At 38.4% G+C, this 16,856-nt stretch overlaps 2 protein-coding genes across 2 annotated transcripts; one reads left to right on the top strand and one right to left on the bottom strand.

The window, feature by feature from the left end:
* Window positions 1-1,989: 1,989 nt before the first annotated feature.
* Window positions 1,990-4,452, bottom strand: dcps (decapping enzyme, scavenger). The gene is made up of 6 exons (XM_053323940.1): window positions 4,249-4,452; window positions 3,812-3,962; window positions 3,581-3,726; window positions 3,380-3,493; window positions 2,769-2,879; window positions 1,990-2,643 (listed from the first exon to the last, which is right to left on the bottom strand). The coding sequence occupies exons 1-6, from the start codon at window positions 4,450-4,452 to the stop codon at window positions 2,377-2,379; spliced, it is 993 nt and encodes a 330-aa protein (XP_053179915.1). The 3' UTR covers window positions 1,990-2,376.
* A 3,440-nt stretch (window positions 4,453-7,892) lies between these two features.
* Window positions 7,893-16,582, top strand: ids (iduronate 2-sulfatase). Its single transcript, XM_053324006.1, has 13 exons — window positions 7,893-8,037; window positions 8,590-8,726; window positions 8,819-8,996; window positions 9,231-9,319; window positions 9,952-10,152; window positions 12,582-12,752; window positions 12,846-12,972; window positions 13,562-13,732; window positions 14,140-14,246; window positions 15,296-15,412; window positions 15,870-15,980; window positions 16,181-16,306; window positions 16,424-16,582. The coding sequence occupies exons 1-13, from the start codon at window positions 7,962-7,964 to the stop codon at window positions 16,502-16,504; spliced, it is 1,692 nt and encodes a 563-aa protein (XP_053179981.1). The 5' UTR covers window positions 7,893-7,961; the 3' UTR covers window positions 16,505-16,582.
* Window positions 16,583-16,856: the final 274 nt, after the last annotated feature.

Here is a 16,856-nt window from a genome sequence, read left to right as displayed (position 1 = left end):
AAGAACGGCTCGGAAATTTTCCTATCTTGACTTGAAACTGATGTAGTAGCCTAATATCCCATCACATAGCAAAGAAAACTCATTTTACATTCAAAAAAATAGACACTTCTCTTCACGCTCTTACTTAAAGTCACTTTGATGCAGAGTTTGATGAATAAGATTAATTCCTATTGGCTTAAACAGAGCAAACATACAGAATCCACATCTATATTCCTAACATAACTTAATGCAATGCATTATTATTTGGCAGGTTTCCTAAGTATTGATTATATTTTATAATGATTGTAATGGTGTCTAAGATCTATGATGTAATGCCTCTTTTGTAACTTGTAAAATGTTAATGTAAGTAATTTACAAGTTGTATCTTCTTATGTTTAAAAAGAGGTTCAAGAACAAAATGATTAATAAGAAAGAGTTTATTAATATAATGCTTTAAAGAGTTGGTTTACAGTTTTTAAGTGAGTCATGTGTCCATATGAACAGTAAAAGAGGTTTTCCTCTTTTACTGAGGATCTCCTTCAAATGTGCTTTCAGTATAAGTGATGGAGGACAAAATCCACAGTGTGTCCACACAGTCATTTAAGAGTAGATGTGAAGCTTCTATTCTGTTCTATTCTATTCTGAGTTAGTCATATCAAGTGGATATCTGACACATTTACAGTCTTTTTAGCATCAAAGTCCCTCTTTGTGTTTCACTGTTGAGCTGTGGTGGAAGTATAGTAACAAAACAAGGGACTTTGGCACTAAAAACACTGTAATGTTGAAACATAGAAGACTTGATATGACTCATTTGGACAGCTGAAGTTTCACATTAGCTTCAGATCAACTTTAAGATACATTTTTGCAAAGAAGGACAAGTGTAGATATAGCCTCCATCACAAACAATGTAAGCACATTATGAAGGGGTCTTCTAGTTTTCATTATGAACAGGACGAATGATTAAAGCAAGAAAAACATGTGTCAACGTTCATTTAGGCTCATGACTGTTGTTTTAAGACATACTTGAAAAATTGGGAACCCGTCCTTTAAAGGTCTTGGTGCTGTTCAGTCGATAAAATTTCCATTTTTACAAGGAACACCTGAAGGCACCGCAAGCACAAAGCACAGCACCGCCCAGCTGATTTAAGAAAGAAAATGATGTCCGCTGTGAATAATGTAATCAAAAACTATTTAATCATGAATCAACTTTGAACATCTAAAGCTGTGACGTTACATCTTTGTGTTTCTCAGACTGCAGCTCAACTTTACTGCAGGTCTGTTGGTGCATGTATGTGTAAACCTCTGGCCCTGAAGGCATCAATCCAACTAAACATGGTCCTTCAGCACCAGAGGTATGTAGGCTGACGGGTAAACTATAGTTTGGTGGACATTTATAGCTTAGTGTTTACATGACCTGTAAACCTTCAGCATGCAACATACTATTAACTCTCTTTAAATAAAAGAGACTGACTGACCTCAGAATACTATCTAAAGACATTTTTTTACATAAAAGTAGTTGCAGTTAGAAAGTTTAGGATAAACACTGCCACCCTGTGTTGAATCTGAGTTAATGTGAGCACTTACTGGATCTCAACAGGATTTTAAATGTGAAACTTTGAAGTTAAAACTACATATGTATCAATTTACTTCACCATCTCCTAATGTAAACTTGTCTTATAAGGTCAAAGATGAAACTACACCAGCACAGTAAACATTTCATCTTGTAGGTATTTTCCCTGTGTTGGCAACATCTTCCCCTCCAAGATATCAAGATGTTACTTAATTTAGCAACAATCTGATATGGATTGGACAAAAAAGTGAAATTTTGTCACACAAACAAAATATATATAGATTTGAAACCCTGTGGCATGTTAAACATGATATACATTTGTGCTTTCACTGCTTTAACAAGCTTTAGAAATCCATCTATGAGGCTTTTCAGATTTTCCCCTCAAAACCAGACTGATTAGAAAAAAATGACTTTTATTTCAGTCAAACATTTAGAAAACACATCAGTTTATACAGATAATTAATGTATCCACTGGTGTCACATCCACTCCTACAATCTCATCTCATAATGAAAACTGGACAGTATACAAAATGATTATTAAAACACCTTAGTGAGGATCCAGACTGGAAAATGTACAAATAACACATCCAAACATGTATAAAATAAGCACAAGAATTTGGTGATTACTTATCAGTTACAGTGTGAAATTGTCCTTTAATGAAATCTCTTCTGGATCGTTATAATTTAAGTCATGAATCGACATCAGCACAGAGATAATGTTTGTAGCTTAACCCCAAAAAAAAGGTGCTGGGTTTGCGTCTCATAGTTTAAACTACACAGTCTGGACGGGAGTTTAGAAATGGAGATTGAGTGCGAGCTTAGTGAAGTCACAGCCTCCCCGCCTCCTTAAACTTGCTGAGCAGTCCGTCGTCCGCCCTCAGGGGGAAGTACAGGGTCCTGGTTTTGTAGTACTGAGGGTCGGCCTGGAGGTTTTGGATGACGTCTGCGAGGAGGTGGGCGCGCTCCACACCGCAGCCCGGTGCCTCGTAGCCCAGCTTGGTGAAGTGGACATGGAGGTGGTAGTAGGAGGGCTGGTAGTGCAGGTAGACTCTCAGCTTACTGGCTGGCAGGTTGTAGCGCTGCAGGATGGCCTCCTACGTCACATAGAGACAGATGGTATCATTCTGTCTGGATTATTTTCAGGACCCTTTCTACTTTTAAACAGCTGTGTCTTATCCTAGCTGTCTAAAATAGAAAGGAGCAGATCATGTGAACTCACCTTTCCCTTCTGGAAGATGTTTTGAAGCAGTGGTAAATGATCTGACGTCAGATCTCTGAGACTCTTGATGTTCCTCTGATGTGTGATGGCAATCAGGTATAAATCATCCACCTGAAAGAGAAGACAGACATCAAAAAGGCACCATCCATTGTTCTGGATATCAGCTGTAATAGTTACTCAGCAAATTTAAGCATCTGTACACATCTAACATGCTGCAAAACCTTTGAACTAGACCTGAAACTGGGTTTTAAACTGTTGGTCGCACACAAACAGCAGTCTGAAAAATAATTAAATTAAATTCAAGAGCTGACAGAGTTGCACAGAGGAAACCTATACTACACAGTAAAAATGTGTCTTTATTAAAATCATAAAGTAATGCATGTCCCAAAATTGTGACACTTATAATGTCTTAAGTCATGTTCTGTTCACTGATCTGCTACCTAATGGACTTCAAAGTTGAGCCTGAAGCAAAGTTTTCTGTCATACCAGGTGAAAAGGTGAATAAGTGTGAGTATAAATGTATGAAATAACTAAGCTAAGTAAGCTTTGTGTTGAACTGCACCTTCCGTGTCTCCTCACTCTCTACTGTGTTGTATATTCCCGTCTCTCACCTGTTTCTGGTCCCATTTGAAATCCGGCAGGAGGACAAAGCCGACGTCCTTGTCTGGATCTTCAAACACTATCCGATCAGCCTCCGCCTTCTTCTCCAGGATGTTGAGTACCCACTGTTGGGGTGAAAGTGATGTTAAAAAAAAAACACAATTCATTTTGATCAAGATGTCACCAGAGGAGTTAACCATACTTGCACTGACCTGCACGCTAAAACTCTGCTTCTGAATGTAGGGCAGAGTGATGGTCTTATAGTCCTCGCCCGTCTCCTCCACCAGGAAACTCTCCTGACGCTGGTACTTCTTTACATGCTTCTCTGTGGCCGGACACACCACTGTAGTTTTGATCTCTGCAAATCAAACAAACACAATCAGGTTAGTAGCCACCTTTCCACTTCTATTAGTAACTGGTCAGTGTCATTTTGCTGGCTGTACCATTGAGGTGAGGAGGAGGCTGGAGCCGGTATGTGCTGTAGATGTCGTTCTTCATCTCCAGCTTCAGCCTGGAGCCAGTGAAGAGCTCAGCCAGGGTGTCCTCTCTGATGGGAGTCTTCTCCAGGATAACCACAGCATCCTCATCTGCAAGCTGGGAATGATGCATGGTATTAATCAATCATGCTGTGGTCAATGCAACACCAGCAGGTTTATAATAACTCACTTCTGCTTTCACATATATAAAAAAAGACATGGTGGGCTCCTTTATATGTTCTACAATATAAGCACCATCTCTAATAGGCTTCTATGCAACTATAACATGCAGACAGCACCGCACAGCTGCTCTGTGCTACATAACTTCAGCTGGAGTTAGTTAAAAAAAACTGTTAGCATTAAGGCTAGGTTGGCTAACTGTTTACTAGCCGTTAGTTAGCTACCTTTCCCCGGATAAAGATGGTTTTCTCCCGGCCAGAGTCGCTCAGCACGGCGGAGCTTTGGAAACCAGAGAGCACATCTGTTTCAAATTCATCTCCAACTTCTCCTCGACCATTCTTAGAGTCCGTTTTCGCCCTCTTCACTTTCTGAGTTAATTCATCAGTTTCAACAGTGTCAGGTTCACGCTTAGCTGTGGTGTCTGCCATGATTAACGTAACAAAGATCGTCTATGTTTACTGCGAGGGGTTACTCTGTGTCAGGAAGTACGCCACACCCCCTTACCAGACTATGCATTGAACTATTCCTCAACAAAGAAACATTTGCTACGGCCAACTGGATGCAGAGTGAGAGCTACAGCAGTGTAAAGGTACAGAAAGTAAATCATTCAATCTCAGTTTAACCCGTAAAATGAAATCTATACATTATGTACCAAAACTAATTTGGAGTTACAGATTTGAAGTCTGCATGGCATGATCATTTGTGTTTACTATGGTCTATCTACAAAAGTTTTTCAATTTCTCATTAAAATTCTTAAAATCACAAATACTTATTTTCCCTTACTGAAAAATACAGATTATATTAGGCCTATATGCATTTTTTTTAATTGTAAAGGATTAACTGCTGGGCATAAGATGTGTCCTACTTCACTGTAAAGTTCATTCTCAGTGTTTGTGCACTGGAGGCTTCAAGTTTCCACATCACACTTGTGTTTGATTGACAGGTGGCCAGTCAGGAATGTGAAATAAGACATTCATCAATACACAGAAGTCAAGGGAGAAATTAAATGAAATATTTTTTGTCCATGTAAAAAAATGAAACACAAATAAAAAAGACACAAAGAGCATAATACTTAATTGGCTTATTATAAATTGAACATGAACAATTAAATAAAATGCAATGAATACAAGTTTCAGATAAAATAAAGTTAAATTGAATAATTGTTAATTATTTCATTAACGCTGCATCAACACATTCATGTGAACATGGCCAGAAACTGTGATTCAGTGACCACAATTACACATATTTGGTAATTGGTGTTGGGTGTTAATTTTGAACCCTACAACTGTATGAGTAATATTTATGAAGAGTAATAAATTAATGGGTATAAGTTAAGAGTTGAGTTATTAAGTAAGTGATACATGGATTAACAGGTGTGACATACAGTGTGTGGGCTTCTGACTCAAAGCTTAACTAAACAGTGAACATTTTAATTGACCTGTTCAGACTCTTCATCTCCTCTCTAACAGTGCCTCCCTTTAAATAGTAACGCTTGATCAGAGTTCAGGTGTTTCCTCAACACTCTTTTTAAAGGTTGGGTGCATGTCAACCTCTGATTCTTTTAAACTAGTCCACCTGCAGGGAAAAGGACAAGTGGTGCTACAACACAGCATTAAAAATGCCAGAACGTTCTCACTGATCCTCCGCAAACCTTTGGTGGCACCTTTTCATCATTCTACTGAACTCTGCCAGTTTCATTATGATTTTGATTGATTTTCTACTGTTTATTCAACTCTCATTCCAAAACACACACTTAGAGCATGGATTCATTCCAGTCACACAATCATCACAATCCTCTGGATTAACACTGCTGAAAACAGATAGAAATGACAACAAATTTGACTCACTTATCATCTATATATCAACATCTATCATTGATCTGGAAGACAGACAGTGTATTCTCAGTAATCTCCTTTCTTCCACTCTTTCTTTAGCTCCTCAGCAAGGCAGACCTCTCCAAATCTCTCTCCAAATGAAATTAAGTTCTGTCTTCTTGGCCTCTTGATGATGTTGAATTTTGCACTCCTCATTCTTCTATTTATGTTAACTTGGAAACATAAACATAAACAAGTCATTAGTAAACCATCCAAGTCATCTTCTACAGAAACAGCAGCCTCATCAATAAGTGCATCAGTGCCAATATCAGATGCAACATGTCCTTATTCTTCATTAGTTGTGTCCAAAATACGTCCACTATACCAGATGTTAAGTTGGTTGTTTTGAAATCTTCCAATAAATGTCCAATATGCTTTCTATTACTGTGAGCTTTAAAGGTTGAGTTCACGTTTGTTTGAAGCAATCCATTTTTAATAGGATATTTTACGATTTGGTGTGTGTTGTTTTCAGGAACAGTGAATGGATTAACGTTAAGAAAAGTGTATTGTTCAGCATGAGGAAAAGTTAAACGATCAGCTGGGGGAAGAGCTGGAGCTCCTGAGAGGCCAGAAGTGCTCATATTTGGTCAGTCAAGCCAATCTTGACCCCCATCCCTTTCGCAGTCTCGATAACCTCCACAAGGTTCAGCCTGACCCTCAGCCTCCTGAATCCCATCCTCATCATCCACACCAGCATCAGTCTCTTCCTCTTCTTCCTGGTCATCTGGGTGGACTAGCAGATGATGGATGATCCTATTCTGTTGTTGAAAGGCCAAAAATATCCACCTGAAAAGCATAAAGAGTCTTATTCTGTACTTTCCTTAAACAGGCTTAAACATGAGGCTTTAAGGCCTAATTCATTTTCTTTTGCAATTTAAATGTCAAGTATATTCTCAAACACCTACATTAAATGTTATACAATACAGCACCATATAAATCACATGCACCTTGAAAAAAGCCACCAACACACACACAGTGCTACTACTACATTTAAAAGTAATATCAATGCCATGCCTCAAAGCCCTTTAATATAGGAAAACTGGATATCTACAATACCATTGGAGAAAACACCACTGGAGGGGCTAGCTGTGTTCTCATAGAGAAAATGTGCTTGAGAAAACAAATGTGATCAGTCATTATATTACTTTTGTGTACTGTAAGAGCAATAGGCAAAGGCTTTTCCCCCAGGTCCCATGTAACAATGTGACTTTAATCCCCTTAAGGGAAGTTTTAAGTTATTCCTCAATTAAGATAAAACAGGTTAGTAGGGTCTTGACTTGTTTTATTGGATATAATCCATAGAAGAGGATATCTGGACTGCAGCAGCAGATAGAGTAAACAACATTATTTAGAAATCATTGCACTCAATGTGCCTAATAATACATGTGTGCCATATAATACATACTTTTTCTAATAGCTGCCTATACAAGTACTTCTACTAACTATGTACAACACAAGCAACATGGAAGACCTCAGAATATATAAAACTACCAAGATGACACAAAACGAAATGTATTTCTAGTCAGTTCAATATTTTAAAAAGTTCCTTTTTTCCAGAGAGATTTATAATGTGAACAAACAACACACTCTATCCTTAGACACTCAACTTGGATATAGAAAAACCCCGTTAAAAACACTTTAGGATAAAAATGTGTGTCTTTGTTTTGAGCTATTGAACCAATAAGCTCAATGTTCAACAACAATGAGACACATAATAATATAACATTCACACAGTTGCTTCCGGTGATTTCTCATTTAGAGTCCAGTGCTCAGTACCACCTGCAGTAATTAGACCAGACCCTGGTACCCACTAGTATTAAAATGATTGACACATCAATTAACTAATATGATTACCGCTTTGGGGCGGGGCACCTGCTGAGCGGACCAATGAAAACGTAACAGTCAGGTGACGCGCTCATCAGGAAGTTATTTAATATGACAACAGCACGCTGAGTTGTTTTGAGTTGGGGAAGACTGCAGGGACTGAGAGGAGATGCCAGCTGCACTTTTAACTTAACTTTATTTAAAGTTAAAGTGTTTCTTTTGTTTGGCACCACACCAAAATGTACATATCTGCTCAGATATGTCTTCTGCTGCTGAGTCTTCACACACTGACTCTGTCTGCTGCTGCCAGAAGACGTGAGTTACACTTTATTTACTGTCGGAAATGAACAATTAGTAAGCAGAACTTGTGAAACTTATGTGAGGAGTTTTTAGCATTTTAATACTTTTCAGGCTAGTTGTCGTATCATAGTTTAGACTTTGTATTCTCTGTTTAAACTGTTAATCTAATAAATTAGCTCATTAGCAGCTAATGAATGCTCGTTATTCAGTTTATTTTGTGGCTGTAGATATTATTCGCTAATGTTAAGTTGTTTTTATCGTTAAATTCACTAGTTAATGGAGCCTGTTCATAGCTGTGTTTGTAGGTTAGCTGTGTTGAAGCTGTAAAAAGCTGGAAGTGAAACCTGCTAGTTTCTGTTGAGCTTTATTTTGTGGTGTTTTTCCTGTCTGTATATTGTAATGAACAGAGACTACTGTTTATGTTCTCATAAAGTTACTCCCATTTTATTTCATTCTCACAATTTTTCTTTGCAGCTGTGTGAAAACTATTATTAAACTCATTTCTAGTGGTTCCCTTCAAGCAGAGAGAAACATTAATTCACCCACTGTGATTATCTTTGCTTTCAGAGAGAAGAAATGTGCTTTTCATCATGGCAGATGATTTAAGGACATCGCTGGGCTGCTATGGGGACTCAGTGGTAAAATCACCAAACATCGATCAACTGGCATCCAAAAGCCAAGTTTTTCTCAATGCATATGCACAGGTCAGTCAGTGTTTTGAGTAACTATGAAAACAGCTCAGTCTGTGTGTGAAAATTGGATTTTGTAAACTCCACTTTCTCTCTCTCTCTGTCAGCAAGCAGTGTGTGCTCCCAGTCGTACATCCATGCTAACCAGCCGCAGACCAGACACAACCAGGCTCTACGACTTCAAGTCCTACTGGAGAGTCCACTCTGGAAATTACACAACTCTCCCACAGTACTTTAAATCTAGAGGGTACTTCACTATGTCTGTGGGCAAGGTGTTTCACCCAGGTGAGATTATAAATATGAAACTTCAATAAGAATTTACAGCATAAGTTTCACAAACAAGTGCAGATTTAGGAAGTGATACTGAATGTGGAAATAAACTGCAACAAGAAGCACAGATGTACTGCTGGTTAATGATGAGGTCTGCAGGAATGTGCTGTGTCTACTGAGAAAATGTCTTGACCCTGTCAGTCAGATTGTTTGGTGGTAACAATGGTTGTTTTGTTTTTCTGTCTATAGGTATCGCCTCTAACCACACTGATGATTATCCATACAGCTGGTCGCTCCCTGCCTACCATCCTGCTTCATTCAGATTTGAGAAAGAAAAGGTACAAGACAGAAAGCCCTTTTCATCCATTTCACCTCATAAAGTAACTTTTTTATACGTTTGACTTCACACACCCAAAACAGCAGATTTTTCCAGCAATGGCAATATCTCACATCCCCAGCCCTCCCTGCTGTACCAGTAGTGACTGTTAGATCTTGTGGTATTAATCACTTCCCCAGTTTGCCAGTGTGTGCCAGCAACTGTTCCCATTTATCTCAACTTCCCATTACAGAAAATCCTCTCGTCAATTTGCAGTTTTGTTACCGTGCCTCTTAAGTCTAATGCTGTAGTGGCACATCATGCCTGACTGCATTTAAAAAAAAAAAAAAAAAAAAAAAAAAAAAAAAAATACTGCAAGATTATAACCTTTCACCCATCAAAACCACACGACTTTAACAAAGAAGTAAATATAGTAAATAAGTAAATATATGTTTTTATATCTTTTTTTTTTTTGTTGCCTTTATTTGAGCTTTAATGACTTTTTATGTCTTGGCGGGGACTGTAAGTGCTTCATTTAGCTTTGTTTCTGTGTATCTCCTTAACTAAATAAAATAGTGATGTCTCCTGTAGGAACCTTGAAATACAAAACACACTGTAAACTCAATTGTATCTGTATAAAAACTTTATTTCCAGATGTGTAAAGGAGAGGACGGTAAACTGCACGCCAACTTACTGTGTGCTGTGAACGTGACCGAGCAGCCTGGGGGAACCCTCCCCGACATGGAGAGCGCAGACGAGGCGGTGAGGTTACTGAAGACTCGCGTCAACGATAAGACTCCTTTCTTCCTGGCTGTGGGCTTTCACAAACCGCACATTCCCTTCAGGATACCACAGGTACATGAGCTAATGTATACGCATTCAACCCCTGCTTGAAATGTAATGAACATAATGCTTAGATAGCGTTAAATCAAGATAGTTAGATTGTGAAAACCTGCAGGTGGCTGTCATACCTACTACTTAATCTACAGGTAATATATGATTTGATTACATTATTCACGCACACAACTGTAAAATAAGTGTTGATTAGATAGATTTGTTTCTATCTAACAAGAATTCATTCATCACAAAAGGTTATGTTTGGCAGTTCTTGTCCCACAAGATTTTGGATTAAATCTCATTCACACTGTTTCAGATGCTAATCTAATACATTTGTTCCCTCGTCAAGTGGACTAGTTCCAACACGAGCTGCTTGCTGTTATGTAATATTCATTTTGATTATTTGTTAGTGTCTGGAGAAACCTTCATGTGTTTATTAGGGGCTAGGACAAATTTTGTTTTCTTCCCAGGATTTTTTATTCCTCTAATAAAACACTCAAACGCCGTCTTACCACAGCTGATTCCTGTCTCAGCTTAGAATTCATGTCTAGTGAAGATCAGTGGTCAAGCATGTCTAATCAAACCTACATGACTTGATAATGCTGTGAAATGTGCTTTTGAACCTTGACTAATGGGTTTGCAGAGCCATGGAGTGAACATCTTAGTTATACAAACTCCAAACATTTAACAGGACATAACTTGTGGAATTACAGTAATGCTCATGCATGAAGATGACAAGAAGGCTTTGTTCTCTCACTGGTTAGAGCCAGATATATCAGTCAGCTGGTAGTATCAGCTGATATTGGTATATCACAGTTTAATTGATATCTGTGTATATAACTGATATGTGCCAACTTTAAAACATTTTTTAAAATGTTGGCACATATCAAAGTTATATTGGCATAGTAGTACTTACAGGCTGAGTATGTAAGGTGGAAATGTGGACACCATAATGCAGGAGGCAGTTTTTCTTTAACGTCCTTATTGTGGACAAATCCGGGTCAAAAACACAGCCATAATTTTCAGGAGACCAAGAACTGTGCAAATAATTGTGTTAACATGGAGGAGGAGGAGGAGAGGATATGTGTAGACTGAAAATTCACCAGTTTCTCAGTAAGTCACCAACAGTGAGGTTTTAAAAATGGCTTAGTTGAGTTTTTTTTTTAATGAAATAGAAGTCCAAAGTTGCATTCATCAAGGAGATGTAGTGATGTAATGCTGCATGTGCTAAAACCTAGGAATATAATAAAGAAAGGAAACCACTGGATGCTGGTAGAGGGAGGTACATACTGTATGTGAAGTGAATTTAATGAGGATTGATCCATGAGGAGGACTCAAATTGGCATGGAGGAGGAGGAGAGCATGATGAAGTGGAAACTGAATGAGAGCAGAAGGTGATGAAGCAGAGACGAATGTCTGAGGTTTCCCACAAAGTATAAGTTGAGAGATGAAAAGAGGGAAAAGGTCAAGGCAGCTCTCTTCTGTCAGCATGTGATGTATGCAACACACGATTTCTCCCCATATCATGTGGACACATACAGAGAGAGAATAGAGCCAAATTAAATACCAACGTGAAAAAAAGATTTCTGCAAAGATGAAAGCACATTGATCTGAAAACATCTGAGGATGTCTGCAGGGGGTCAAAACTCATCTCCTTTGAAAAGTCATCAACTTACCATGTTGTTGGTCATGAGAAGGTGATTCCTGTGTACTGTTCATTCTTAATAATCGTTACTAAATTGTATCTGACAGACAGTTTGGTAATTAGATCTAATTATATCTTGTGTGGATAATAGGATAACAGTGTGGAGTAGTATGAAGTAATGTTTTTACAGTGCATATGAGGGTCTTTGTTTTAAGGTATTATCTTAAAAATTGTACTTTAAAATGCATGGAAGCAGATGGTCATTTCAATGTAATGTCATTTGCCATGTCATATCATTTTAATGTAATAAGTTTTGAAATGGAAGTTACAAGGTGCTTACAGAGAAAAAACAGAGGGAAGGAGATGAAAAAGAAGGCGTAAAGTAGAATTATCTGTACTTCCAACAAAATATAGTATATAAAATCAAGATAAAGAAAACATTGGTTTTTGAGATGATGAGATGCCCCTCCCTAGAGGTCAGTGGTCACAACAGCTTTTTAAAATACCGTCAGATATGATCATAATATCAGTCCTATATGTGACAGAGCTATTAAGATATTTAAACAGTCTTTTATTAAGCCATCCTGCACAGTTCTGGATCTGAACTAGAGAAGATTTACAGAGGCAAGGAGTAAACGGTAAGCTCAAAATATAGGTTGGATCAGAAATGTCATGATTCTTTGACACAAGGTTTTAAAATTTTGGCCAAGCAGGCCAAATAAATATGCATAAAAATAATAAAGGGCCAGAAAAAAAAATCTGTTTTGTCATAATGTAAATCCATGGTGTGTTTATATTACAGGAGTACCTGAGCCTATATCCAATAGATCAAATGACTCTGGCCCCTGATCCTGATGTTCCCAAACTCCTTCCTCCTGTTGCCTACAACCCCTTTATGGATGTGAGGAAGAGAGACGACGTCCAAAAACTCAACATTAGCTTCCCCTACGGACCAATCCCTAAAGACTTCCAAGTATGAAGTGATTGCTCATCATTTACAGTTTGGTCACCATGTTGCTACTCGTTGAAACAAATGCTAATAGTATTGCGTGTCATTGTCTTCCAGCTGCGTATCCGTCAGCACTACTACGCTGCTGTGTCTTATATGGACGCTCAGGTTGGACGGCTGCTGGGCGCTCTTGATAAGCTGGGACTGGCTGACAGCACCATGGTGGTGTTCACCTCAGATCACGGTTAGTAAACACATGCTTTGAAAATAACTGGGAATGGCTCTTGACTTAAGTCTGCTGGTGTTTAATTTTTGTAGTTTAAAACATTTTTTCCTCAGTATTTAGTGTGATAAAAAGCTCAACTGTCACTTATCAGCTTCTCAATGCGCATATTTTAGGAAGTTGAGTGTTTATTTTTAGGTAGATATTAGACGTGTGGTGGTTTTTGTCTGTGTTTGTGTTTCACCACCAGATGGCAGTGTTGTAACAGCATATTCTGATACCAACTTCTTCCACAATTTTGCTCTCATCTAAAAAGCCCAGCTCTCCTCTGCTACCTCCCTCTTTTTTTAACTTGGAAATTCAATTTCTTTTAATGTCTCCTTCAGTAGAGGATGCTGGAATGAATCCTTTCCACGATATATACTCAGTAAAGCTCAGCCAAACACCATCATTGTCAAATTTAAGATGGCTGTTAAAACACATTGCCTCTGCATCTAAAACATCATCTGTGTTATGTTCATTCAGTCCTTTGTTTCATCTGTCTCAGTACATACTGTCAACACAGTGAGTGACATTGATCTCTCTTTCTCCATCTTTGTGTATGTTGCAGGTTGGTCGTTGGGTGAGCACGGCGAATGGGCAAAATATTCAAATTTTGATGTGGCTACACGTGTCCCTATGATCTTCTACGTTCCCGGTGTCACTGCAGCCCATGGTTGGCTGGAAGGGGCTACTTTTCCCTTTATTGATGTCTTAAGCAAATCAGAGCCCAGCTTTAAGAGTAAGCCCCCCCACCACCACTGACAACTATTAATCACTAGTGATAACAAGAAACGTGCAATTCTTTTCCCCTTAAACACACCATGTTTATCAAGCCACAAAAGGAAGCTCAGGTTTGATTTAAATTTTTTGGTCATAATTGCTTGTATGAACCTTGTTAAAAAATTTATTAATATGCCATCTTGATTTTAATGAAGTCTTTGATATATACTTCAGCTTTAAAAGTGTTTAGACAGGGATACACTTTGATTTTTTGCCTCCGGACAGTTTTTACTTCAAATGCAAATGGTGCAATGATGATGAAATGTAAGTGCAGGGTGTCGAGTCACATTAGATATCTTGACTGTTTTGCTTTCAGTGCCTGTGTGTAAGAGTTTGTCTAACTGGCTGACCGCTTTCTTTTTTTAGATTACAGAGTTATAAAAAACGTGGTGGAGCTGGTGGATGTTTTTCCCACCGTCTCCCACATGGCTGGCCTGAGAACTCCTGAACCTTGTCCTGAAGTTTCTTTTGAGGTATATAGGAGTAATAACTCAATCTTTTTTAATCTTAATAGTTTTCAGGGGGTAGTCACTTCATGACTCATGCTTCTACCGATCACTTGATTTTTGTCTCAGCCACAGTTGTAAAGTTTTACTGTTCCACTGCTTTGGCCTAAACTAAAATATCTCTGCAACTATTGAATTGATTGCTATGAAACTTTGAACAGACGTGTACCCCAAAGGATAAATGCTATTGATTTTTGTGATCCTTTTGATTTTTCATGTAGCGCCACAGCAGGTTGACATTTGTGGTTTTGAGTGAAGTGTCTCATCTATTGGATGGATTGCCATGAAATTCGTTAGATATTAATGTTTTGATCAGGATAAACTGTAATAACTTTTATAGCTTTTTGACAGAATACCTTGTTTTTAATTGGCAAATGTTAACTGTAATAGTGAATATCATAAACATACAGTAGCTGCTAAACATTAGCATGTCAGCATTGTCATTGCTGGCATGTTCGTATGCTGAGGTTAGCATTCAGTGCAAAGCCTCATGGTGGTGCTAGCATCCCTGTAGACTTAGGCCCACTCCCAATTCCCTTCCCTTGGCCCTACCACTTGTTTTGAAGCTCTTCATTGGTAGTGGATCTGAAAACAGAGTCAAAAGCGGTAGGGGTTGAAATCTTTAACTTGGAAATGGGATACCACTTGGTGTATCATCAGTAGCCAACTTTAATTTAACCAGTAACCAAGCTTGAATTTAAATCTCTAACAATGATTAAACATGGTAGACTTTAGTAATCAAGTTTCTTTGGTCTTTAGTTAAAAACATGTTTTGATGATGTTCGTGTACTTCAGATGACATTCTGATTCCTTCTAAATTACACCACACAACAGAACTGAGACGTTTCTGGCATCTTGATGCGGTTAGCTGAAATGGTATTGTATTAACACAGCTCAAAAAAATGAATCAAGTAAACACTCGATAAACTGGTCCAAACATGCCTGACGTGAATCTTTGATCCAATTGACTCTGACATTTATTTCCTTGGTTCTCTGCTGTGTTTTCTTGCTTTCAGGAGGAGCTGTGTACAGAGGGAGACAACCTGGCCTACACCTTCAGACACAGAGAAAGAGGAGAGGACGAGGAGGCCATATCTTTTAGCCAGTACCCTCGACCTGCTGATACACCACAGGTACTAGAGTGCTAGAGCAAAGTAAAAAGCATTCATGAGCTGGCTAAAGGTTAAATCATTATCTTTTTTTGTATCAAGCAGAAAGAAGGCAGATGTTATGTTACAAACATGTAACGCTGTTCATCTTTTGAAGATTTTGAAGTTACATTTAAGTCATTTACATTAATGAAGGGCATGAAAAGTGAGCGATTGTTAACACTCTCGTTGTAATTCGCTCTTTGACCCTTCTGCATCAAGTGCTTGCTTGTTCCAGATCTGCCAGCTATAAGCACCGGATCTCTGAATTAAAATATCCTAATGGGTGCTGCGTCCGCTGTAGGTTAATCTCCGTACGGAACCGCTTGGCAGCCTGACATTAGCTCATTGGCTTGCTCGCAGGATGAGTTGGCAGATGCAGATTTGACAGCACTGCAGAAAGGTTTTAAGATGATATTAAAGTTTAATATTCTTCTATTAGGTGAACTCAGATCTCCCTGACCTTAAAGACATAAAGGTCATGGGTTACTCACTACGCTCCTGGGACTATAGATACACTCTGTGGCTGGGCTTCAACCCCAAAACATTCCAGGTAAGAATTAACTCTGTAAAACTACAGCATCACCTGCACAGCATGAAAATCATCTCTTATCTTTCCGTTACCCTCCTCTCTCTGAATGTATGAGTTTGGGTTGGGGATCCATCCGTCTTGTCTGGCACAATATGTTGGAGACATTTGCAGTGACAGTAACAGATTATATGTGTCTATCATCCATCTGTCTCTTTATATAGGTGAACGTATCTGATGTCCACGCTGGAGAGTTATACATGTTAGCAAACGACCCAGGTCAGGACAAGAATGTCTATAATGACTCTGACCACAGTGTGTTAATGAGGAAAATGACCAGCCTGCCTCATGTAAGTAGAAACATAAGCATTGAAGTTATGGTTATTTTTTGGATTCCTAATTTTCTATTTTCCACTCATTCATTTTGTCACTTGTTTTCTTCTTATGTGTTCGTGGATGCCGTCCAGACTGTGAGTGTGCAGATGAGAATGAAGCTGCAGCTCCTCTACCTCACAGCAGGGATGAAAAGCAGTAGAAGGAAGGCGTGATGATGAGAATGAAACACAACAGATGGACAGACAGGGACAAGCACAAAGGGAAGACGGATGAATTTAACACACCAAAGAAAGGGAAAAACATTAAAATATTTCTTTTTTAATATAATCTATACTTGATTAATTAATAATTGGTATCAGTATTAATCTTTTGAGGCTCGGTTCTTCAGGTTGTGGTTCATGTTCAGAAGTAATTGGAAGGCAGACGTCAGTTACAAAAAGCAAAGTGAATAAAAAAGAAACAAATAATAATTGTACAGTTTCTTACAAAACATTTCACCCATAATGTGAGTTCATGTTTGGGTTGCAGTGTAGAAATTAGTGATCTTTCCACACCTGCCATTTA

This window comes from Scomber japonicus, chromosome 8, assembly GCF_027409825.1.
Source record: "Scomber japonicus isolate fScoJap1 chromosome 8, fScoJap1.pri, whole genome shotgun sequence".
Taxonomy (NCBI): domain Eukaryota; kingdom Metazoa; phylum Chordata; class Actinopteri; order Scombriformes; family Scombridae; genus Scomber; species Scomber japonicus.
The sequence above is the reverse complement of the archived record's forward strand: the minus strand, read 5'-3'. Positions and strand labels throughout refer to the sequence as shown.

Excerpts from the sequence above, each read along its gene's own strand:
- dcps (XM_053323940.1), bottom strand. The coding sequence starts at position 4,452 with ATGGCAGACACCACAGCTAAGCGTGAACCTGACACTGTTGAAACTGAT. Across the intron at positions 2,880-3,379 it reads TCAAATGGGACCAGAAACAG|GTGGATGATTTATACCTGAT; the intron begins GTGAGAGACGGG and ends CTTCTCTTTCAG. Across the intron at positions 2,644-2,768 it reads ACATCTTCCAGAAGGGAAAG|GAGGCCATCCTGCAGCGCTA; the intron begins GTGAGTTCACAT and ends TATGTGACGTAG.
- ids (XM_053324006.1), top strand. The coding sequence starts at position 7,962 with ATGTACATATCTGCTCAGATATGTCTTCTGCTGCTGAGTCTTCACACA. Across the intron at positions 8,997-9,230 it reads GGGCAAGGTGTTTCACCCAG|GTATCGCCTCTAACCACACT; the intron begins GTGAGATTATAA and ends TTCTGTCTATAG. Across the intron at positions 9,320-9,951 it reads TCAGATTTGAGAAAGAAAAG|ATGTGTAAAGGAGAGGACGG; the intron begins GTACAAGACAGA and ends CTTTATTTCCAG.